At 56.9% G+C, this 22,183-nt stretch overlaps 2 protein-coding genes and 3 non-coding genes across 5 annotated transcripts; all 5 read left to right on the forward strand.

Moving 5' to 3' along the window:
• Nucleotides 1–2,359: 2,359 nt before the first annotated feature.
• On the forward strand, nt 2,360–2,441 carry TRNAS-GCU (transfer RNA serine (anticodon GCU)). Its single transcript has one exon. It is a non-coding gene; the product is annotated as a tRNA-Ser (tRNA).
• A 4,870-nt stretch (nt 2,442–7,311) lies between these two features.
• Nucleotides 7,312–7,623, forward strand: LOC147598481 (feather keratin 4-like). Its single transcript, XM_086762587.1, has one exon. The coding sequence runs from the start codon at nt 7,312–7,314 to the stop codon at nt 7,621–7,623; it is 312 nt and encodes a 103-aa protein (XP_086618713.1).
• A 1,109-nt stretch (nt 7,624–8,732) lies between these two features.
• Nucleotides 8,733–8,814, forward strand: TRNAS-GCU (transfer RNA serine (anticodon GCU)). Its single transcript has one exon. It is a non-coding gene; the product is annotated as a tRNA-Ser (tRNA).
• Nucleotides 8,815–13,685: 4,871 nt separating this feature from the next.
• LOC147598483 (feather keratin 4-like) lies at nt 13,686–13,997 on the forward strand. The gene has a single exon (XM_086762588.1). It carries the CDS (start codon nt 13,686–13,688, stop codon nt 13,995–13,997), a length of 312 nt encoding a protein of 103 aa, XP_086618714.1.
• A 1,112-nt stretch (nt 13,998–15,109) lies between these two features.
• TRNAS-GCU (transfer RNA serine (anticodon GCU)) lies at nt 15,110–15,191 on the forward strand. Its single transcript has one exon. It is a non-coding gene; the product is annotated as a tRNA-Ser (tRNA).
• Nucleotides 15,192–22,183: the final 6,992 nt, after the last annotated feature.

Raw genomic sequence — 22,183 nt, forward strand, 5'->3', positions numbered from 1 at the left:
TACTGGGCCTTTCCATGGCCCTGAGAGGCCTGGTGTTCCTCAGGGTCAGCCTCAGCCCTTCCACCGGAGACCCGCGTGAGTGGCCGCCATCAGGAGCACTGCACAGCTGAAGGCCTGATTGAGAGTGGTAGTCACGTTCCCCAGCAAGGATGTGCACAACCCACACACAGCGCCTGGAGCTACTGGAACCCTCTCCTGGGATGTGGTGTGGGACCTCAGATGACCATTGCTTTGAGGAGTCAGCATCTAAGGCATCACCCTGCTCTCACCCAATGGGGAAATGCCAGCCAAACCTTTCAGATGAAAGAGACAATTTCTTCATCTCTTGGCTGTGCTTTGCAAGCCTCAAATTGCTGTTTGCGAACGTGCTTCACAAAGAAGGTGTGTTCCAGGTCTCCTGGTCTCACCGTATAAAAAGCCTGTGCCACTCCAGGCCCTTCCATCCACATCTCTTCCCTTGCTCTCCACTGGGAACTCGGTAAGTCTGAACTCACTGCTTCTCTTCCTGCTGGTGGGATTTCTGTCAGGGGGCTGCTTCCCTTCTCTGCAGGGTCCTTCTGACACGTGCTCCAGCCTTGGAAGTACACTGTGCTTCACCTCGTGGCAGGTGAGCTGCTGAGGGAAGGGGGAAGGTTTGTCCCCTTCCCAGAGGGAGTCACTGGGGCTCTTGTGGAGCAGTGGCTCTGCTGCACTCTGAGGCCAGACGACCAGTGCTGTCTGACCGGTCACCAGCAGCTTCCTCCCGCACGCACAGCACAGCCACCTGCCTTGGTCGCTCTGGGCATGGAAAGGAGATTTGCAGGGAGACCTGGCCCTGCTCAGGCCCTGCGCATTGTCACAGGAGCCACGCTGGGGGTCTGAAAGAGCCTGAGATAGCTCATGTCCTGTGCTCCCTCCCGATCTAGCAGGGCCACCTCCCTCCGCCAGACATGTCGTGCTACAGCCCCTGCGCGTCTGCTGCCTGCGGCCCAGCCCCGCTCGCCAACAGCTGCAACGAGCCCTGCGTCCTGCGCTGCGCCGACTCCAGCGTTGCCATCCAGCCCCCGGCCGTGCTGGTGACCCTGCCGGGCCCCATCCTCAGCTCCTTCCCTCAGAGCACAGCCGTGGGATCCAGCGCCTCGGCTGCCGTGGGCAGCTCTCTCAGCGGTAGCGGTGTGCCCATCGCTTCTGGGGGCTTTGGCTGGTCCGGTGTGGGCCGTGGGCTCTGCGGGGCTCTGGGATGGGGCAACTTCTTATGCTGAACCCGTGCATTGCCTTCCCGTGCTGGAGCACCAGGAGCCTCGACCAAAGCCCTGCAGCCAGCCCTGACACCGCGGCCACGCCATGCAGAGGAGCCCAGATCCCAGCGCTCCACCGAGAGGAAGGGGCCAGTGCTGGCCTTCCCTCTCTTTCCAGCAAGACTCCCTCTTTCCCCCTCTTGCTCTGCTTTACCTTATGCTCCCCATGAAACACCTCCTCCTCACTTCCCTGTCAGTGGATCTAGTGGTACAGGATGGCCAGAGCCTTGAAGGGCACTTGGAAAAGAAGCATCCCTGGCGGGGAGGAGTTCCTTCAGGTGGCAGCACTTCTCTGAGCTTCACTCAGCCTCCAAAGTGCATTGCTCAAGCTCTCGCCTTTCCCATTTTCCTTTGGTTTTCTCATTAAAGACATTGAGCATCAGCTTTGCAAGAGAGTCGTGTTTCATTCTCCCCTCTTCTTCCATCCCAACAAGTTGAGACTGCACAAGAGTTCCTCCCTTGGAAAAATTACGGCTTTCTCTGTGGTTCTGGGGTTTGAGAGAGCCTCCTCTTTCAGCCCTGACATCCCATAGCAATGGACATACGGCCAGTTTAGGGCCAGAGCTCTAGTGAAAGGATCCCCGTTGCTCACCGACACAGCTAAAAAGCCACAAAACAAACTCAGAAGCAAGCCCACATTCTCTATTGGATGTCCCTGTTGAAGTGCACCAGTCGAGTGCGAGTGCCTGCCGCCCATAGGAGTTCCAGAATGTGAGGGGAATGTGGCTGGTGACAATCTCAAGGTCAGGCTCAAGTCCTTTGCTGGCACTGAGTCAGTGCAGGGTCACTCTCCCGTCTTCGTTCCCAGGAAGGATCATCGGGGTCTGCTGTTCAGTCATTTTTTGATGTGAATGCTGAGACCTGTTTTTCAAAGCTCCTCAAAGCTCCTTCCAGATGTTGAGAGAGCAGAGCACTCGTAAAATGGGCAGACGCTGAGTCTGAATCCTTCTCTCCCATGTCAAAAAAGTTTAAACAGAATAGAACAGTGTAGGCATCCGGAGCAGGACAAACAGGAGCAGGGGGAGCAGCAGCGGCAGCGGGAGCAGCAGCGGCCGCAGGAGCAGGAGCATTAGCTGCATGCTGACGAGGTGGCCGAGTGGTGAAGGCGATGGACTGCTAATCCATTGTGCTCTGCACGCATGGGTTCGAATCCCATCCTCGTCGGTCAGGCCAACAATGGCTCAGAGTTTCCGACTGTCAGCAGCTCCATGTGTATCTCCAACTAAGCCTTTGTTTTGACATGACAGTCGCCTCAAAAGAACTTGCAGGGTTTTGAAGTGGCTCAGGACACACCTCAACCTCTTCTGTCTGCACAGAGGCAAGAGGAACAAGAAGGGAAAGAAGGAAGATCCAGGGAGCTCACAAGGATGCTCAGTCTCTCCTCAAGCCCTTTGAGGATAATAGAGCTAAACATGCTGGAAGTGATTTCCAAACACAGGCCCCAGGTGCCTGGGAGTCATAGGCATGGATCAGATTCTCCTGGAAACTATGCTGAGGCACATGGAGAACAAGGAGGTGATTGGTGAGAGCCAACTTTGCTTCACTAAGGGCAGATCGTGCCTGACCAGTCTGGTGGCCTTCTCTGATGGGGCTACAGCATCGGTGGACAAGGGATGAGCAACTGACATCATCTACCTGGGCTTGTGCAAGGCATTTGACACTGTCACGCACAACATGCTTCTCTCTAAATGGAGAGGCAGGGCTTTGATGGGTGGACCACTCGGTGGATAGGGAACTGCCTGGATGGCCGCACTCAGAGAGTTGTGGTCAATGTCTCAATGTCCAAGTGCAGACCGTTGATGAGTGGCGTTCCTCAAGGTTCCGTGTTGGGCCCAGCCCTGTTCAACACCTTTGTTGGCGACATGGACAATGGGATAGAGTGCATCCTCAGCCAGTTTGCCGACGGCACCAAGCTGTGTGGTGCCGTCAAAATGCTGGAGGGGAGGGAACCACAAAGAAAGCTGTAGTTTTTCCAAGGCAGGAACTCTTGTGGAGACTCAGCTGGTGGGCATGGGAGACAAGGGGAGAATGAAACACGACTCTCTTGCAAAGCTGATGCTCAATGTCTTTAATGAGAAAACCAAAGGAAAATGGGAAAGGCGAGAGCTTGAGCAATGCACTTTGGAGGCTGAGTGAAGCTCAGAGAAGTGCTGCCACCTGAAGGAACTCCTCCCCGCCAGGGATGCTTCTTTTCCAAGTGCCCTTCAAGGCTCTGGCCATCCTGTACCACTAGATCCACTGCCAGGGAAGTGAGGAGGAGGTGTTTCATGGGGAGCATAAGGTAAAGCAGAGCAAGAGGGGGAAAGAGTGAGTCTTGCTGGGAAGAGAGGGAAGGCCAGCGTGGGCGCCTTCGTCCCGGCGGAGCACTGGGAGTTGGGCTCCTCTTCATGGCGTGGCCGCGGTGTCAGGGCTGGCTGCAGGGCTTTGGTCGAGGCTCCTGGTGCTCCAGCACAGGCAGGCAATGCACGGGCTTCAGCACCAGAAGTTGCCCCGTCCCAGAGCCCCGCAGCGCCCACGGCCCACACCGGACCAGCCAAAGCCCCCAGAAGCAATGGGCACACCGCTAGCGCTGAGAGAGCTGCCCACGGCAGCCGAGGCGCTGGATCCCACGGCTGTGCTCTGAGGGAAGGAGCTGAGGATGGGGCCCGGCAGGGTCACCAGCACGGCCGGGGGCTGGATGGCAACGCTGGAGTCGGCGCAGCGCAGGACGCAGGGCTCGTTGCAGCTGTTGGCGAGCGGGGCTGGGCCGCAGGCAGCAGACGCGCAGGGGCTGTAGCACGACATGTCTGGCAGAGGAAGGTGGCCCTGCAAGACCAGGAGGGAGCACAGGGCATTATTGAGCAGATTTGAATGGGACACGAGTCAAGAACTCTGTGTCCAGCAGCACAGAGCTCTTTTCCGACTCCCCTTGGCTGTCTTACCCACATGGACCTACAAGCTAACCTGGCCACAGCTACTTGCAACCCTCCCATGAAATGCAGAGTCCCCCCTGGTAAACATTCTCAAAGGCATAAGGGTCCATCCAAATGCAAGGAAGCTCCTCTTGTCCAAGTCAAGCTCCTTTGCAGCCCATACCTCAGCACAACTTGCCGCTCCCAGGCATGCCTGCCCCATGCAGGCACTCTGCTACCTCCAGTTGCTCCATTCCCCTTCGTACGTCTGCAGCCTGCCAGTGTTCTTCACAACTACCCTTCTGCTCAGCCTTGAAGGCTGCCCTTCAAAATTTGGAAGGGATGGCACCCCAGAAAGGGTGCTCAGGAAGCCCCCTCCTAGCATGGGACAATGTGTGCCAGAGTTTTTCAGACCGACTGAGCACAGCCCTGCTGCTGTGGCCTTAGTCAGGGAAAGATTTTACTGCAGACCAAAGGCTCCCTCTTCTTGGCATCAGGCTCTGTACTTCCTGCTCCTCAGCCCTTGTACCACCATCAATCTGTTCACTCAGCCAAATGGATCTCCTTCTCCTACACCACCCTCGACACCCCTGCTCTTGTCCTGTCATGGAGGCAAAATGCATGCAGCCCTCTCCACAAAACCTATCCTGCCAACCAGGGAGACAAGAGGCAAAATGAACTGAGACTTACCGACTTCACAGAGCAGAGGAAGGCTCGAGGAGAGGATGGAGGATCTGGGAGTTGGGCACGCTTTTATACTGCTGCCCAGAGCCCCAGGGGAGCTGGAAAATGACACAAATGTGAAGCGTGTTGAGAAATAGCAATTTTGGGTTCTCAAAGCTGTGCTGGCAGATGAAAGACATGCCTCCTTGGCCTGAAATGCTTGGCTTCGTTTTCATGCTGGGTAGCATGGAGGTGACTTTGTCGATAGCAATGAGCTTTCATCTGCAGACCAACGCTCGTTTGAGGTCTCATTGCAGTTGCTGCCGAAGCCTGGCAGCAGATTCAGGTCATGAGTAGGTGTTGTGTGTATCCTGCCCTTCCTGGTGATCACAGCCAACACTCACATGTGATGGTCAAACAAGACCCTCCTTGGGGACAGCACTCCATTGCTGGAGCAGATCAGGCTATTCGGTGGCTGATCTCGGATCCCCTCGCGCCTCGGTGATGCGCACACTTTGCATCTGTGCAAAGGGAGCCCAGCAGTCCCACTGTTGGCTTCCGTCAGCAAAGGGCAGAGTGTTTGCTTTGGGAACCGCACAGCCCTTGCCTTTACTCCTTACTCTCCTGAGGAGAAGCGATGGCTCAGCGTGGCCCTGGAGAGCGATGGAGGAGCCTGCTGACTCATGCCTCAAAGTGAGCCATCACCAAGTGGACCTGTTTCGTTCGGCCCAGTCATCCCAAACAACACTCAGCTTTCATCACTGCCTGGTGACTTGTTGAAGTCCCTGACGCAGAGGGTCTGGCTTGTTTTCCCGGGCTCAGGGACAGCTCGACACGTTCAGGGCCCTTTAATTGCAAGGTGGCACCAGCTGACCACCTTGGAGTCACCTGTGAGTCAGGCAGCGAGCACCATGGCTGGGCTGCTCTCCTCCTTGGCTGCCATCCTGCCCCGCTGCTGGACGTGGGAGGGCTGGGGAGCCATTCCTCCACCGCACGAGGAGCCTGGCGTTTGCTGCGCCTGAGCAAAGCGGAGGCAGCGGGAGAGGGCACACGCGTCCACCTGCCTCAGCAGGTCTGTGGTAACACCTGAGGGCAGGAAGCGGACAGCACAGCCCCGTCCTTGCTCCGCAAGATGCCTGCTGCTTTGAACTGCAGCCACAAGAGGACATGTCCTTCCCAGCGCTGGCAAGGCAACCGAAAGTGAAAAGCACCCTCGGTCAAATGCCATTGAGTTTACTCCTCAGCCACTTTGGCCTTGCACCCTTGGGGATGACTACCCGCTTTGAGAAGGAGAATTTTCAGATTGACAAGTGGCAGGTTTCCAGTGAACAACACCTGCTACTTTTCTGCTTTGTTTTGAGGCCACCACAGAGCTACCTGGCCACCTCTAGGAATGGTCCCCGTGCGCCCGTGCCGTCACACAGTGGCGCTTCTCTCCAGCTCACAGAGGACCCTTCTTTGGCCTTCACCTCCGAACTCCCGCTGGGGACTTGATTCCCCTCCTTTCTGTGTCCCTCAGCCAGACTGGCATCCAGCTGACGCTCGGCTGATTGCTGGGCCTTTCCATGGCCCTGAGAGGCCTGGTGTTCCTCAGGGTCAGCCTCAGCCCTTCCACCAGAGACCCGCGTGAGTGGCCGCCATCAGGAGCACTGCACAGCTGAAGGCCTGATTGAGAGTGGTAGTCACGTTCCCCTGCAAGGATGTGCACAACCCACACACAGCGCCTGGAGCTACTGGAACCCTCTCCTGGGATGTGGTGTGGGACCTCAGATGACCATTGCTTTGAGGAGTCAGCATCTAAGGCATCACCCTGCTCTCACCCAATGGGGAAATGCCAGCCAAACCTTTCAGATGAAAGAGACAATTTCTTCATCTCTTGGCTGTGCTTTGCAAGCCTCAAATTGCTGTTTGCGAACGTGCTTCACAGAGAAGGTGTGTTCCAGGTCTCCTGGGCTCACCGTATAAAAAGCCTGTGCCACTCCAGGCCCTTCCATCCACATCTCTTCCCTTGCTCTCCAGCGGGAACTCGGTAAGTCTGAACTCACTGCTTCTCTTCCTGCTGGTGGGATTTCTGTCAGGGGGCTGCTTCCCTTCTCTGCGGGGTCCTTCTGACACGTGCTCCAGCCTTGGAAGTACACTGTGCTTCACCTCGTGGCAGGTGAGCTGCTGAGGGAAGGGGGAAGGTTTGTCCCCTTCCCAGAGGGAGTCACTGGGGCTCTTGTGGAGCAGTGGCTCTGCTGCACTCTGAGGCCAGACGACCAGTGCTGTCTGACCGGTCACCAGCAGCTTCCTCCCGCACGCACAGCGCAGCCGCCTGCCTTGGTCGCTCTGGGCATGGAAACGAGATTTGCAGGGAGACCTGGCCCTGCTCAGGCCCTGCGCATTGTCACAGGAGCCACGCCGGGGGTCTGAAAGGGCCTGAGATAGCTCATGTCCTGTGCTCCCTCCCGATCTTGCAGGGCCACCTCCCTCCGCCAGACATGTCGTGCTACAGCCCCTGCGCGTCTACTGCCTGCGGCCCAGCCCCGCTCGCCAACAGCTGCAACGAGCCCTGCGTCCTGCGCTGCGCCGACTCCAGCGTTGCCATCCAGCCCCCGGCCGTGCTGGTGACCCTGCCGGGCCCCATCCTCAGCTCCTTCCCTCAGAGCACAGCCGTGGGATCCAGCGCCTCGGCTGCCGTGGGCAGCTCTCTCAGCGCTAGCGGTGTGCCCATCGCTTCTGGGGGCTTTGGCTGGTCCGGTGTGGGCCGTGGGCTCTGCGGGGCTCTGGGACGGGGCAACTTCTTATGCTGAAGCCCGTGCATTGCCTTCCCGTGCTGGAGCACCAGGAGCCTCGACCAAAGCCCTGCAGCCAGCCCTGACACCGCGGCCACGCCATGCAGAGGAGCCCAACTCCCAGAGCTCCACCGGGAGGAAGGGGCCAGCGCTGGCCTTCCCTCTCTTCCCAGCAAGCCTCGCTCTTTCCCCCTCTTGCTCTGCTTTACCTCATGCTCCCCATGAAACACCTCCTCCTCACTTCCCTGGCAGTGGATCTAGTGGTACAGGATGGCCAGAGCCTTGAAGGGCACTTGGAAAAGAAGCATCCCTGGCGGGGAGGAGTTCCTTCAGGTGGCAGCACTTCTCTGAGCTTCACTGAGCATCCAAAGCTCGTTGCTCAAGCTCTCGCCTTTCCCATTTTCCTTTGGTTTTCTCATTAAAGACATTGAGCATCAGCTTTGCAAGAGAGTCCTGTTTCATTCTCCCCTCTTCTTCCATCCCAACAAGTTGAGACTGCACAAGAGTTCCTCCCTTGGAAAAATTACGGCTGTCTCTCTGGTTCTGAGGTTTGAGAGAGCCTCATCTTTCAGCCCTGACATCCCATAGCAATGGACATACGGCCAGTTTAGGGCCAGAGCTCTAGTGAAAGGATCCCCATTGCTCATCGACACAGCTAAAAAGCCACAAAACAAACTCAGAAGCAAGCCCACATTCTCTATTGGATGTCCCTGTTGAAGTGCACCAGTCGAGTGCGAGTGGCTGCCGCCCATAGGAGTTCCAGAATGTGAGGGGAATGTGGCTGGTGACAATCTCAAGGTCAGGCTCAAGTCCTTTGCTGGCACTGAGTCAGTGCAGGGTCACTCTCCCGTCTTCGTTCCCAGGAAGGATCATGAGGCTCTGCTGTTCAGTCATTTTTTGATGTGAATGCTGAGACCTGTTTTTCAAAGCTCCTTCCAGATGTTGAGAGAGCAGAGCACTCGTAAAATGGGCAGACGCTGAGTCTGAATCCTTCTCTCCCATGTCAAAAAAGTTTAAACAGAATAGAACAGTGTAGGCATCCGGAGCAGGACAAACAGGAGCAGGGGGAGCAGCAGCGGCAGCGGGAGCAGCAGCGGCAGCAGGAGCAGGAGCATTAGCTGCATGCTGACGAGGTGGCCGAGTGGTGAAGGCGATGGACTGCTAATCCATTGTGCTCTGCACGCATGGGTTCGAATCCCATCCTCGTCGGTCAGGCCAACAATGGCTCAGAGTTTCCGACTGTCAGCAGCTCCATGTGCATCTCCAACTAAGCCTTTGTTTTGACATGACAGTCGCCTCAAAAGAACTTGCAGGGTTTTGAAGTGGCTCAGGACACACCTCAACCTCTTCTGTCTGCACAGAGGCAAGAGGAACAAGAAGGGAAAGAAGGAAGATCCAGGGAGCTCACAAGGATGCTCAGTCTCTCCTCAAGCCCTTTGAGGATAATAGAGCTAAACATGCTGGAAGTGATTTCCAAACACAGGCCCCAGGTGCCTGGGAGTCATAGGCATGGATCAGATTCTCCTGGAAACTATGCTGAGGCACATGGAGAACAAGGAGGTGATTGGTGAGAGCCAACTTTGCTTCACTAAGGGCAGATCGTGCCTGACCAGTCTGGTGGCCTTCTCTGATGGGGCTACAGCATCGGTGGACAAGGGATGAGCAACTGACATCATCTACCTGGGCTTGTGCAAGGCATTTGACACTGTCACGCACAACATGCTTCTCTCTAAACTGGAGAGGCAGGGCTTTGATGGGTGGACCACTCGGTGGATAGGGAACTGCCTGGATGGCCGCACTCAGAGAGTTGTGGTCAATGTCTCAATGTCCAAGTGCAGACCGTTGATGAGTGGCGTTCCTCAAGGTTCCGTGTTGGGCCCAGCCCTGTTCAACACCTTTGTTGGCGACATGGACAATGGGATAGAGTGCATCCTCAGCCAGTTTGCCGACGGCACCAAGCTGTGTGGTGCCGTCAAAATGCTGGAGGGGAGGGAACCACAAAGAAAGCTGTAGTTTTTCCAAGGCAGGAACTCTTGTGGAGACTCAGCTGGTGGGCATGGGAGACAAGGGGAGAATGAAACACGACTCTCTTGCAAAGCTGATGCTCAATGTCTTTAATGAGAAAACCAAAGGAAAATGGGAAAGGCGAGAGCTTGAGCAATGCACTTTGGAGGCTGAGTGAAGCTCAGAGAAGTGCTGCCACCTGAAGGAACTCCTCCCTGCCAGGGATGCTTCTTTTCCAAGTGCCCTTCAAGGCTCTGGCCATCCTGTACCACTAGATCCACTGCCAGGGAAGTGAGGAGGAGGTGTTTCATGGGGAGCATAAGGTAAAGCAGAGCAAGAGGGGGAAAGAGTGAGTCTTGCTGGGAAGAGAGGGAAGGCCAGCGTGGGCGCCTTCGTCCCGGCGGAGCACTGGGAGTTGGGCTCCTCTTCATGGCGTGGCCGCGGTGTCAGGGCTGGCTGCAGGGCTTTGGTCGAGGCTCCTGGTGCTCCAGCACAGGCAGGCAATGCACGGGCTTCAGCACCAGAAGTTGCCCCGTCCCAGAGCCCCGCAGTGCCCATGGCCCACACCGGACCAGCCAAAGCCCCCAGAAGCGATGGGCACACCGCTAGCGCTGAGAGAGCTGCCCACGGCAGCCGAGGCGCTGGATCCCACGGCTGTGCTCTGAGGGAAGGAGCTGAGGATGGGGCCCGGCAGGGTCACCAGCACGGCCGGGGGCTGGATGGCAACGCTGGAGTCGGCGCAGCGCAGGACGCAGGGCTCGTTGCAGCTGTTGGCGAGCGGGGCTGGGCCGCAGGCAGCAGACGCGCAGGGGCTGTAGCACGACATGTCTGGCAGAGGAAGGTGGCCCTGCAAGACCAGGAGGGAGCACAGGGCATTATTGAGCAGATTTGAATGGGACACGAGTCAAGAACTCTGTGTCCAGCAGCACAGAGCTCTTTTCCGACTCCCCTTGGCTGTCTTACCCACATGGACCTACAAGCTAACCTGGCCACAGCTACTTGCAACCCTCCCATGAAATGCAGAGTCCCCCCTGGTAAACATTCTCAAAGGCATAAGGGTCCATCCAAATGCAAGGAAGCTCCTCTTGTCCAAGTCAAGCTCCTTTGCAGCCCATACCTCAGCACAACTTGCCGCTCCCAGGCATGCCTGCCCCACGCAGGCACTCTGCTACCTCCAGTTGCTCCATTCCCCTTCGTACGTCTGCAGCCTGCCAGTGTTCTTCACAACTACCCTTCTGCTCAGCCTTGAAGGCTGCCCTTCAAAATTTGGAAGGGATGGCACCCCAGAAAGGGTGCTCAGGAAGCCCCCTCCTAGCATGGGACAATGTGTGCCAGAGTTTTTCAGACCGACTGAGCACAGCCCTGCTGCTGTGGCCTTAGTCAGGGAAAGATTTTACTGCAGACCAAAGGCTCCCTCTTCTTGGCATCAGGCTCTGTACTTCCTGCTCCTCAGCCCTTGTACCACCATCAATCTGTTCACTCAGCCAAATGGATCTCCTTCTCCTACACCACCCTCGACACCCCTGCTCTTGTCCTGTCATGGAGGCAAAATGCATGCAGCCCTCTCCACAAAACCTATCCTGCCAACCAGGGAGACAAGAGGCAAAATGAACTGAGACTTACCGACTTCACAGAGCAGAGGAAGGCTCGAGGAGAGGATGGAGGATCTGGGAGTTGGGCACGCTTTTATACTGCTGCCCAGAGCCCCAGGGGAGCTGGAAAATGACACAAATGTGAAGCGTGTTGAGAAATAGCAATTTTGGGTTCTCAAAGCTGTGCTGGCAGATGAAAGACATGCCTCCTTGGCCTGAAATGCTTGGCTTCGTTTTCATGCTGGGTAGCATGGAGGTGACTTTGTCGATAGCAATGAGCTTTCATCTGCAGACCAACGCTCGTTTGAGGTCTCATTGCAGTTGCTGCCGAAGCCTGGCAGCAGATTCAGGTCATGAGTAGGTGTTGTGTGTATCCTGCCCTTCCTGGTGATCACAGCCAACACTCACATGTGATGGTCAAACAAGACCCTCCTTGGGGACAGCACTCCATTGCTGGAGCAGATCAGGCTATTCGGTGGCTGATCTCGGATCCCCTCGCGCCTCGGTGATGCGCACACTTTGCATCTGTGCAAAGGGAGCCCAGCAGTCCCACTGTTGGCTTCCGTCAGCAAAGGGCAGAGTGTTTGCTTTGGGAACCGCACAGCCCTGGCCTTTACTCCTTACTCTCCTGAGGAGAAGCGATGGCTCAGCGTGGCCCTGGAGAGCGATGGAGGAGCCTGCTGACTCATGCCTCAAAGTGAGCCATCACCAAGTGGACCTGTTTCGTTCGGCCCAGTCATCCCAAACAACACTCAGCTTTCATCACTGCCTGGTGACTTGTTGAAGTCCCTGACGCAGAGGGTCTGGCTTGTTTTCCCGGGCTCAGGGACAGCTCGACACGTTCAGGGCCCTTTAATTGCAAGGTGGCACCAGCTGACCACCTTGGAGTCACCTGTGAGTCAGGCAGCGAGCACCATGGCTGGGCTGCTCTCCTCCTTGGCTGCCATCCTGCCCCGCTGCTGGACGTGGGAGGGCTGGGGAGCCATTCCTCCACCGCACGAGGAGCCTGGCGTTTGCTGCGCCTGAGCAAAGCGGAGGCAGCGGGAGAGGGCACACGCGTCCACCTGCCTCAGCAGGTCTGTGGTAACACCTGAGGGCAGGAAGCGGACAGCACAGCCCCGTCCTTGCTCCGCAAGATGCCTGCTGCTTTGAACTGCAGCCACAAGAGGACATGTCCTTCCCAGCGCTGGCAAGGCAACCGAAAGTGAAAAGCACCCTCGGTCAAATGCCATTGAGTTTACTCCTCAGCCACTTTGGCCTTGCACCCTTGGGGATGACTACCCGCTTTGAGAAGGAGAATTTTCAGATTGACAAGTGGCAGGTTTCCAGTGAACAACACCTGCTACTTTTCTGCTTTGTTTTGAGGCCACCACAGAGCTACCTGGCCACCTCTAGGAATGGTCCCCGTGCGCCCGTGCCGTCACACAGTGGCGCTTCTCTCCAGCTCACAGAGGACCCTTCTTTGGCCTTCACCTCCGAACTCCCGCTGGGGACTTGATTCCCCTCCTTTCTGTGTCCCTCAGCCAGACTGGCATCCAGCTGACGCTCGGCTGATTGCTGGGCCTTTCCATGGCCCTGAGAGGCCTGGTGTTCCTCAGGGTCAGCCTCAGCCCTTCCACCAGAGACCCGCGTGAGTGGCCGCCATCAGGAGCACTGCACAGCTGAAGGCCTGATTGAGAGTGGTAGTCACGTTCCCCTGCAAGGATGTGCACAACCCACACACAGCGCCTGGAGCTACTGGAACCCTCTCCTGGGATGTGGTGTGGGACCTCAGATGACCATTGCTTTGAGGAGTCAGCATCTAAGGCATCACCCTGCTCTCACCCAATGGGGAAATGCCAGCCAAACCTTTCAGATGAAAGAGACAATTTCTTCATCTCTTGGCTGTGCTTTGCAAGCCTCAAATTGCTGTTTGCGAACGTGCTTCACAGAGAAGGTGTGTTCCAGGTCTCCTGGGCTCACCGTATAAAAAGCCTGTGCCACTCCAGGCCCTTCCATCCACATCTCTTCCCTTGCTCTCCAGCGGGAACTCGGTAAGTCTGAACTCACTGCTTCTCTTCCTGCTGGTGGGATTTCTGTCAGGGGGCTGCTTCCCTTCTCTGCGGGGTCCTTCTGACACGTGCTCCAGCCTTGGAAGTACACTGTGCTTCACCTCGTGGCAGGTGAGCTGCTGAGGGAAGGGGGAAGGTTTGTCCCCTTCCCAGAGGGAGTCACTGGGGCTCTTGTGGAGCAGTGGCTCTGCTGCACTCTGAGGCCAGACGACCAGTGCTGTCTGACCGGTCACCAGCAGCTTCCTCCCGCACGCACAGCGCAGCCGCCTGCCTTGGTCGCTCTGGGCATGGAAACGAGATTTGCAGGGAGACCTGGCCCTGCTCAGGCCCTGCGCATTGTCACAGGAGCCACGCCGGGGGTCTGAAAGGGCCTGAGATAGCTCATGTCCTGTGCTCCCTCCCGATCTTGCAGGGCCACCTCCCTCCGCCAGACATGTCGTGCTACAGCCCCTGCGCGTCTACTGCCTGCGGCCCAGCCCCGCTCGCCAACAGCTGCAACGAGCCCTGCGTCCTGCGCTGCGCCGACTCCAGCGTTGCCATCCAGCCCCCGGCCGTGCTGGTGACCCTGCCGGGCCCCATCCTCAGCTCCTTCCCTCAGAGCACAGCCGTGGGATCCAGCGCCTCGGCTGCCGTGGGCAGCTCTCTCAGCGCTAGCGGTGTGCCCATCGCTTCTGGGGGCTTTGGCTGGTCCGGTGTGGGCCGTGGGCTCTGCGGGGCTCTGGGACGGGGCAACTTCTTATGCTGAAGCCCGTGCATTGCCTGCCCGTCCTGGAGCACCAGGAGCCTCGACCAAAGCCCTGCAGCCAGCCCTGACACCGCGGCCACGCCATGCAGAGGAGCCCAACTCCCAGAGCTCCACCGGGAGGAAGGGGCCAGCGCTGGCCTTCCCTCTCTTCCCAGCAAGCCTCGCTCTTTCCCCCTCTTGCTCTGCTTTACCTCATGCTCCCCATGAAACACCTCCTCCTCACTTCCCTGGCAGTGGATCTAGTGGTACAGGATGGCCAGAGCCTTGAAGGGCACTTGGAAAAGAAGCATCCCTGGCGGGGAGGAGTTCCTTCAGGTGGCAGCACTTCTCTGAGCTTCACTGAGCATCCAAAGCTCGTTGCTCAAGCTCTCGCCTTTCCCATTTTCCTTTGGTTTTCTCATTAAAGACATTGAGCATCAGCTTTGCAAGAGAGTCCTGTTTCATTCTCCCCTCTTCTTCCATCCCAACAAGTTGAGACTGCACAAGAGTTCCTCCCTTGGAAAAATTACGGCTGTCTCTCTGGTTCTGAGGTTTGAGAGAGCCTCATCTTTCAGCCCTGACATCCCATAGCAATGGACATACGGCCAGTTTAGGGCCAGAGCTCTAGTGAAAGGATCCCCATTGCTCATCGACACAGCTAAAAAGCCACAAAACAAACTCAGAAGCAAGCCCACATTCTCTATTGGATGTCCCTGTTGAAGTGCACCAGTCGAGTGCGAGTGGCTGCCGCCCATAGGAGTTCCAGAATGTGAGGGGAATGTGGCTGGTGACAATCTCAAGGTCAGGCTCAAGTCCTTTGCTGGCACTGAGTCAGTGCAGGGTCACTCTCCCGTCTTCGTTCCCAGGAAGGATCATGAGGCTCTGCTGTTCAGTCATTTTTTGATGTGAATGCTGAGACCTGTTTTTCAAAGCTCCTTCCAGATGTTGAGAGAGCAGAGCACTCGTAAAATGGGCAGACGCTGAGTCTGAATCCTTCTCTCCCATGTCAAAAAAGTTTAAACAGAATAGAACAGTGTAGGCATCCGGAGCAGGACAAACAGGAGCAGGAGAAGCAGCAGTAGGAGCAGTGGTAGCAGCAGCGGCAGCAGGAGCAGGAGCGTTAGCTGCATGCTGACGAGGTGGCCGAGTGGTGAAGGCGATGGACTGCTAATCCATTGTGCTCTGCACGCATGGGTTCGAATCCCATCCTCGTCGGTCAGGCCAACAATGGCTCAGAGTTTCCGACTGTCAGCAGCTCTATGTGCATCTCCAACTAAGCCTTTGTTTTGACATGACAGTTGCTTCAAAAGAACTTGCAAGGTTTTGAAGTGGCTCAGGACACACCTGTCTACACAGAGGCAAGAGGAACAAGAAGGGAAAGAAGGAAGATCCAGGGAGCTCACAAGGATGCTCAGTCTCTCCTCAAGCCCTTTGAGGATAATAGAGCTAAACATGCTGGAAGTGATTTCCAAACACAGGCCCCAGGTGCCTGGGAGTCGTAGGCATGGATCAGATTCTCCTGGAAACTATGCTGAGGCACATGGAGAACAAGGAGGTGATTGGTGAGAGCCAACTTTGCTTCACTAAGGGCAGATCGTGCCTGACCAGTCTGGTGGCCTTCTCTGATGGGGCTACAGCATCGGTGGACAAGGGATGAGCAACTGACATCATCTACCTGGGCTTGTGCAAGGCATTTGACACTGTCCCGCACAACATGCTTCTCTCTAAACTGGAGAGGCAGGGCTTTGATGGGTGGACCACTCGGTGGATAGGGAACTGCCTGGATGGCCGCACTCAGAGAATTGTGGTCAATGTCTCAATGTCCAAGTACAGACCGTTGATGAGTGGCGTTCCTCAAGGTTCCGTGTTGGGCCCAGCCCTGTTCAACACCTTTGTTGGCGACATGGACAATGGGATAGAGTGCATCCTCAGCCAGTTTGCCGACGGCACCAAGCTGTGTGGTGCCGTCAAAATGCTGGAGGGGAGGGAACCACAAAGAAAGCTGTAGTTTTTCCAAGGCAGGAACTCTTGTGGAGACTCAGCTGGTGGGCATGGGAGACAAGGGGAGAATGAAACACAACTCTCTTGCAAAGCTGATGCTCAATGTCTTTAATGAGAAAACCAAAGGAAAATGGGAAAGGCGAGAGCCTGAGCAATGCACTTTGGAGGCTGAGTGAAGCTCAGAGAAGTGCTGCCACCTGAAGGAACTCCTCCCCGCCAGGGATGCTTCTTTTCCAAGTGCCCTTCAAGGCTCTGGCCATCCTGTACCACTAGATCCACTGCCAGGGAAGTGAGGAGGAGGTGTTTCATGGGGAGCATAAGGTAAAGCAGAGCAAGAGGGGGAAAGAGTGAGTCTTGCTGGAAAGAGAGGGAAGGCCAGCACTGGCCCCTTCCTCCCGGCAGAGCGCTGGGATCTGGGCTCCTCTGCATGGCGTGGCCGTGGTGTCAGGGCTGGCTGCAGGGCTTTGGTCGAGGCTCCTGGTGCTCCAGCACGGGAAGGCAATGCACGGGTTCAGCACCAGAAGTTGCCCTGTCCCAGAGCCCCGCAGCGCCCACGGCCCACACCGGACCAGCCAAAGCCCCCAGAAGCGATGGGCACACCGCTACCGCTGAGAGAGCTGCCCACGGCAGCCGAGGCGCTGGATCCCACGGCTGTGCTCTGAGGGAAGGAGCTGAGGATGGGGCCCGGCAGGGTCACCAGCACGGCCGGGGGCTGGATGGCAACGCTGGAGTCGGCGCAGCGCAGGACGCAGGGCTCGTTGCAGCTGTTGGCGAGCGGGGCTGGGCCGCAGGCAGCAGACGCGCAGGGGCTGTAGCACGACATGTCTGGCGGAGGGAGGTGGCCCTGCAAGACCAGGAGGGAGCACAGGGCATTATTGAGCAGATTTGAATGGGACACGAGTCAAGAACTCTGTGTGCAGCAGGACAGAGCTCTTTTCTCACTCCCCTGGGCTGTCTCACCGACACGGACCTACAAGCTAACCTGGCCAGAGCTACTTGCAACTGCCCCATAAAATGCAGAGTCCCCCTGGTAAACATTCTCCAAGGCATAAGTGTCTATCCAAATGCAAGGAAGCTCCCCTTGTCCGAGTCAAGCTCCTTCGCAGGCCATCCCTGAGCCCAACTTGCCGCTCCCAGGCATGCCTGCCCCACACAGGCACTCTGCTACCTCCAGTTGCTCCATTCCCCTTCGTACGTCTGCAGCCTGCCAGTGTTCTTCACAGCTACCCTTCTGCTCAGCCTTGAAGGCTGCCCTTCAAAATTTGGTATGGATGGCACCTAGGAAACGGTGCCTAGCATGGGGCACCTAGCATCGGGCAACGGATGCCAGGCTTTCCAGACAGGTTGAGCACTGTCCTGCTGCTGTGGCCTTAGTCAGGGAAAGATTTTACTGCAGACCAAAGGCTCCCTCTTCTTGGCATCACGCTCTGTACTTCCTGGTCCTCAGCCCTTGTACCACCATCAATCTGTTCACTCAGCCAAATGGATCTTCTTTTCCTACGCCACCCTCGACAACCCTGCTCTTGTCCTGTCATGGAGGCAAAATGCATGCAGCCCTCTCCATAAAACCTATCCTGCCAACCGAGGAGACAAGAGGCAAAATGAACTGAGACTTACCGACTTCACAGAGCAGAGGAAGGCTCGAGGAGAGGATGGAGGATCTGGGAGTTGGGCACGCTTTTATACTGCTGCCCAGAGCCTCAGGGGAGCTGGAAAATGACACAAATGTGAAGCGTGTTGAGAAATAGCAATTTTGGGTTCTCAGAGCTGTGCTGGCAGATGAAAGACATGCCTCCTTGGCCTGAAATGCTTGGCTCCCTTTTCATGCTGGGTAGCATGGAGGTGACTTTGTCGATAGCAATGAGCTTCCATCTGCAGACCAACGCTCGTCTGAGGTCTCGTTGCGGTTGCTGCCGAAGCCTGGCAGTAGATTCAGGTCATGAGGAGGTGTTGTGTGTGTCCTGCCCTTCCTGGTGAGCACAGCCAACACTCACATGTGATGGTCAAACAAGACCCTCCTTGGGGACAGCACTCCATTGCTGGAGCAGATCAGGCTATTCGGTGGCTGATCTCGGATCCCCTCGCGCCTCGGTGATGCGCACACTTTGCAGCTGTGCAAAGGGAGCCCAGCAGTCCCGCTGTTGGCTTCCGTCAGCAAAGGGCAGAGTGTTTGCTTTGGGAACCGCACAGCCCTGGCCTTTACTCCTTACTCTCCTGAGGAGAAGCGATGGCTCAGCGTGGCCCTGGAGAGCGATGGAGGAGCCTGCTGACTCATGCCTCAAAGTGAGCCATCACCAAGTGGACCTGTTTGCTTTGGCGCAGTCATCCCAAATATCTTTGCATGACTGCCGGGTGACTTGTTGAGGTCCCTGACCCAGAGGGTCTGGCTTGTTTTTCCTGGCTCAGGGATGGGTTGTCAAGTTCAGTGCCCTTTAATTGCAAGGTGGTGCCAGCAGACCACCTTGGAGTCACCTGTGAGTCACCCAAAAGTTCTGAGGCACCGTGAGACACCTCTGCTCCACCTGGCCGCCAAACACCCGTGCACTGGCATCAGGGGCTCTGCGGGAAATGGATCCAGACGTGCAGAGCACTCCAGGTGCAACCTCACGTCCGCATTTCTACACAAGTGCAGCTTTTTGTACAGTGTTGTCATGGCCGTGAGCGTCTTGCCCAACGGCTTGGTGACTCCTTGAAATCCTGCCATGCTCCTTGGTGAAACAGCAGCCAAAGGAGGACAGCACGCATGTGCTCTGGCTGTCCCACTTCCCGGCATTTCTGGAGCACAGACCAAACTGCAGCGGTGTTGCCCCGATGTGCCCAGGGTGCGAGGAGCCTGCTTTTAGACAGACCAATGTGTGTGTCATCCTGCTGGGACTGCTGAGCCAGTGCCACAGCGCACACAGGAAACTGCTCCCTCGGTACAGGCAGAAACAGGTCCCAGGCTCTGAGGGTCTGTGAGGAACTTGCGAGGCCCTCCACCTCCAGCGTATCCTGAACTGAATGGCTGGGATGTGGCTGCCTATCTCTTCCAGACCCCAAAGTCCTGAGATGTGGCCCTTTGGGACATCATACAGCCCCACACAAGGGTCCCAAGTTGCCCACAGCAATCTCGGTGGAGGAATCTACCAGCAGGAACCTGCCCTGAGGGAAACTCCCAAAATGGGACAACTCGCCCTATGGCTGGGGCCAGAAAGATGCTCTGCTCCTCACATATACTCCTTTGCACCAAACAGGAGCATGACACAGCCTGCCACAGCTCTGCGACAGCAGGCAGTGAGCACCATGGCTGGGCTGCTCTCCTCCTTGGCTGCCATCCTGCCCCGCTGCTGGATGTGGGAGGGCTGGGGAGCCATTCCTCCACCGCACGAGGAGCCTGGCGTTTGCTGTGCCTGAGCACAGCGGAGGCAGCGGGAGAGGGCACACGCGTCCACCTGCCTCAGCAGGTCTGTGGTAACACCTGAGGGCAGGAAGCGGACAGCACAGCCCCATCCTTGCTCCGCAAGATGCCTGCTGCTTTGAACTGCAGCCACAAGAGGACATGTCCTTCCCAGCGCTGGCAAGGCAACCAAAAGTGAAAAGCGCCCTCGGTCAAATGCCATTGAGTTTACTCCTCAGCCACTTTGACCTTGCACCCTTGGGGATGACTACCCGCTTTGAGAAGGAGAATTTTCAGATTGACAAGTGGCAGATTTCCAGTGAACAACACCTGCTACTTTTCTGCTTTGTTTTGAGGCCACCACAGAGCTACCTGGCCACCTCTAGGAATGGTCCCCGTGCCCCTGTGCAGTCACACAGTGGCGCTTCTCTCCAGCTCACAGAGGACCCTTCTTTGGCCTTCACCTCCGAACTCCCGCTGGGGACTTGATTCCCCTCCTTTCTGTGTCCCTCAGCCAGACTGGCATCCAGCTGACGCTCGGCTGATTGCTGGCCCCTTCCATGGCCCTGAGAGGCCTGGTGTTCCTCAGGGTCAGCCTCAGCCCTTCCACTAGAGACCCGCGTGAGTGGCCGCCATCAGGAGCACTGCACAGCTGAAGGCCTGATTGAGAGTGGTAGTCACGTTCCCCAGCAAGGATGTGCACAACCCACACACAGCGCCTGGAGCTACTGGAACCCTCTCCTGGGATGTGGTGTGGGACCTCAGATGACCATTGCTTTGAGGAGTCAGCATCTAAGGCATCACCCTGCTCTCACCCAATGGGGAAATGCCAGCCAAACCTTTCAGATGAAAGAGACAATTTCTTCATCTCTTGGCTGTGCTTTGCAAGCCTCAAATTGCTGTTTGCGAACGTGCTTCACAGAGAAGGTGTGTTCCAGGTCTCCTGGGCTCACCGTATAAAAAGCCTGTGCCACTCCAGGCCCTTCCATCCACATCTCTTCCCTTGCTCTCCAGCGGGAACTCGGTAAGTCTGAACTCACTGCTTCTCTTCCTGCTGGTGGGATTTCTGTCAGGGGGCTGCTTCCCTTCTCTGCGGGGTCCTTCTGACACGTGCTCCAGCCTTGGAAGTACACTGTGCTTCACCTCGTGGCAGGTGAGCTGCTGAGGGAAGGGGGAAGGTTTGTCCCCTTCCCAGAGGGAGTCACTGGGGCTCTTGTGGAGCAGTGGCTCTGCTGCACTCTGAGGCCAGACGACCAGTGCTGTCTGACCGGTCACCAGCAGCTTCCTCCCGCACGCACAGCGCAGCCGCCTGCCTTGGTCGCTCTGGGCATGGAAACGAGATTTGCAGGGAGACCTGGCCCTGCTCAGGCCCTGCGCATTGTCACAGGAGCCACGCTGGGGGTCTGAAAGGGCCTGAGACAGCTCATGTCCTGTGCTCCCTCCCGATCTTGCAGGGCCACCTCCCTCCACCAGACATGTCGTGCTACAGCCCCTGCGCGTCTGCTGCCTGCGGCCCAGCCCCGCTCGCCAACAGCTGCAATGAGCCCTGCGTCCTGCGCTGCGCCGACTCCAGCGTTGCCATCCAGCCCCCGGCCGTGCTGGTGACCCTGCCGGGCCCCATCCTCAGCTCCTTCCCTCAGAGCACAGCCGTGGGATCCAGCGCCTCGGCTGCCGTGGGCAGCTCTCTCAGCGCTAGCGGTGTGCCCATCGCTTCTGGGGGCTTTGGCTGGTCCGGTGTGGGCCGTGGGCGCTGCGGGGCTCTGGGACAGGGCAACTTCTGGTGCTGAACCCGTGCATTGCCTTCCCGTGCTGGAGCACCAGGAGCCTCGACCAAAGCCCTGCAGCCAGCCCTGACACCGCGGCCACGCCATGCAGAGGAGCCCAACTCCCAGTGCTCCGCCGGGAGGAAGGGGCCAGTGCTGGCCTTCCCTCTCTTCCCAGCAAGACTCCCTCTTTCCCCCTCTTGCTCTGCTTTACCTTATGCTTCCCATGAAATACCTCCTCCTCACTTCTCTGGCAGTGGATCTAGTGGTACAGGATGGCCAGAGCCTTGAAGGGCACTTGGAAAAGAAGCATCCCTGGCGGGGAGGAGTTCCTTCAGGTGGCAGCACTTCTCTGAGCTTCACTCAGCCTCCAAAGTGCACTGCTCAGGCTTTCGCCTTTCCCATTTTCCTTTGGTTTTCTCATTAAAGACAATGAGCATCAGCTTTGCAAGAGAGTCGTGGTTCATTCTCCCCTCTTCTTCCATCCCAACAAGTTGAGACTGCACAAGAGTTCCTCCCTTGGAAAAATTACGGCGTTCTCTGTGGTTCTGGGGTTTGAGAGAGCCTCATCTTTCAGCCCTGACATCCCATAGCAATGGACATAGGGCCAGTTTAGGGCCAGAGCTCTAGTGAAAGGATCCCCGTTGCTCATCGACACAGCTAAAAAGCCACAAAACAAACGCAGAAGCAAGCCCACATTCTCTATTGGATGTCCCTGTTGAAGTGCACCAGTCGAGTGCGAGTGGCTGCCGCCCATAGGAGTTAGAGAATTTGAGGGGAATGTGGCTGGTGACAATCTCAAGGTCAGGCTCAAGTCCTTTGCTGGCACTGAGTCAGTGCAGGGTCACTCTCCCGTCTTCGTTCCCAGGAAGGATCATCGGGGTCTGCTGTTCAGTCATTTTTTGATGTGAATGCTGAGACCTGTTTTTCAAAGCTCCTCAAAGCTCCTTCCAGATGTTGAGAGAGCAGAGCACTCGTAAAATGGGCAGACGCTGAGTCTGAATCCTTCTCTCCCATGTCAAAAAAGTTTAAACAGAATAGAACAGTGTAGGCATCCGGAGCAGGAC

The sequence above is a fragment of the Chlamydotis macqueenii genome, chromosome 18 (genome assembly GCF_036417535.1).
Source record: "Chlamydotis macqueenii isolate bChlMac1 chromosome 18, bChlMac1.mat, whole genome shotgun sequence".
Lineage (NCBI taxonomy): Eukaryota > Metazoa > Chordata > Aves > Otidiformes > Otididae > Chlamydotis > Chlamydotis macqueenii.

Coding starts and splice junctions, on each gene's coding strand:
- LOC147598481 (XM_086762587.1), top strand. CDS start 7,312: ATGTCGTGCTACAGCCCCTGCGCGTCTACTGCCTGCGGCCCAGCCCCG.
- LOC147598483 (XM_086762588.1), top strand. CDS start 13,686: ATGTCGTGCTACAGCCCCTGCGCGTCTACTGCCTGCGGCCCAGCCCCG.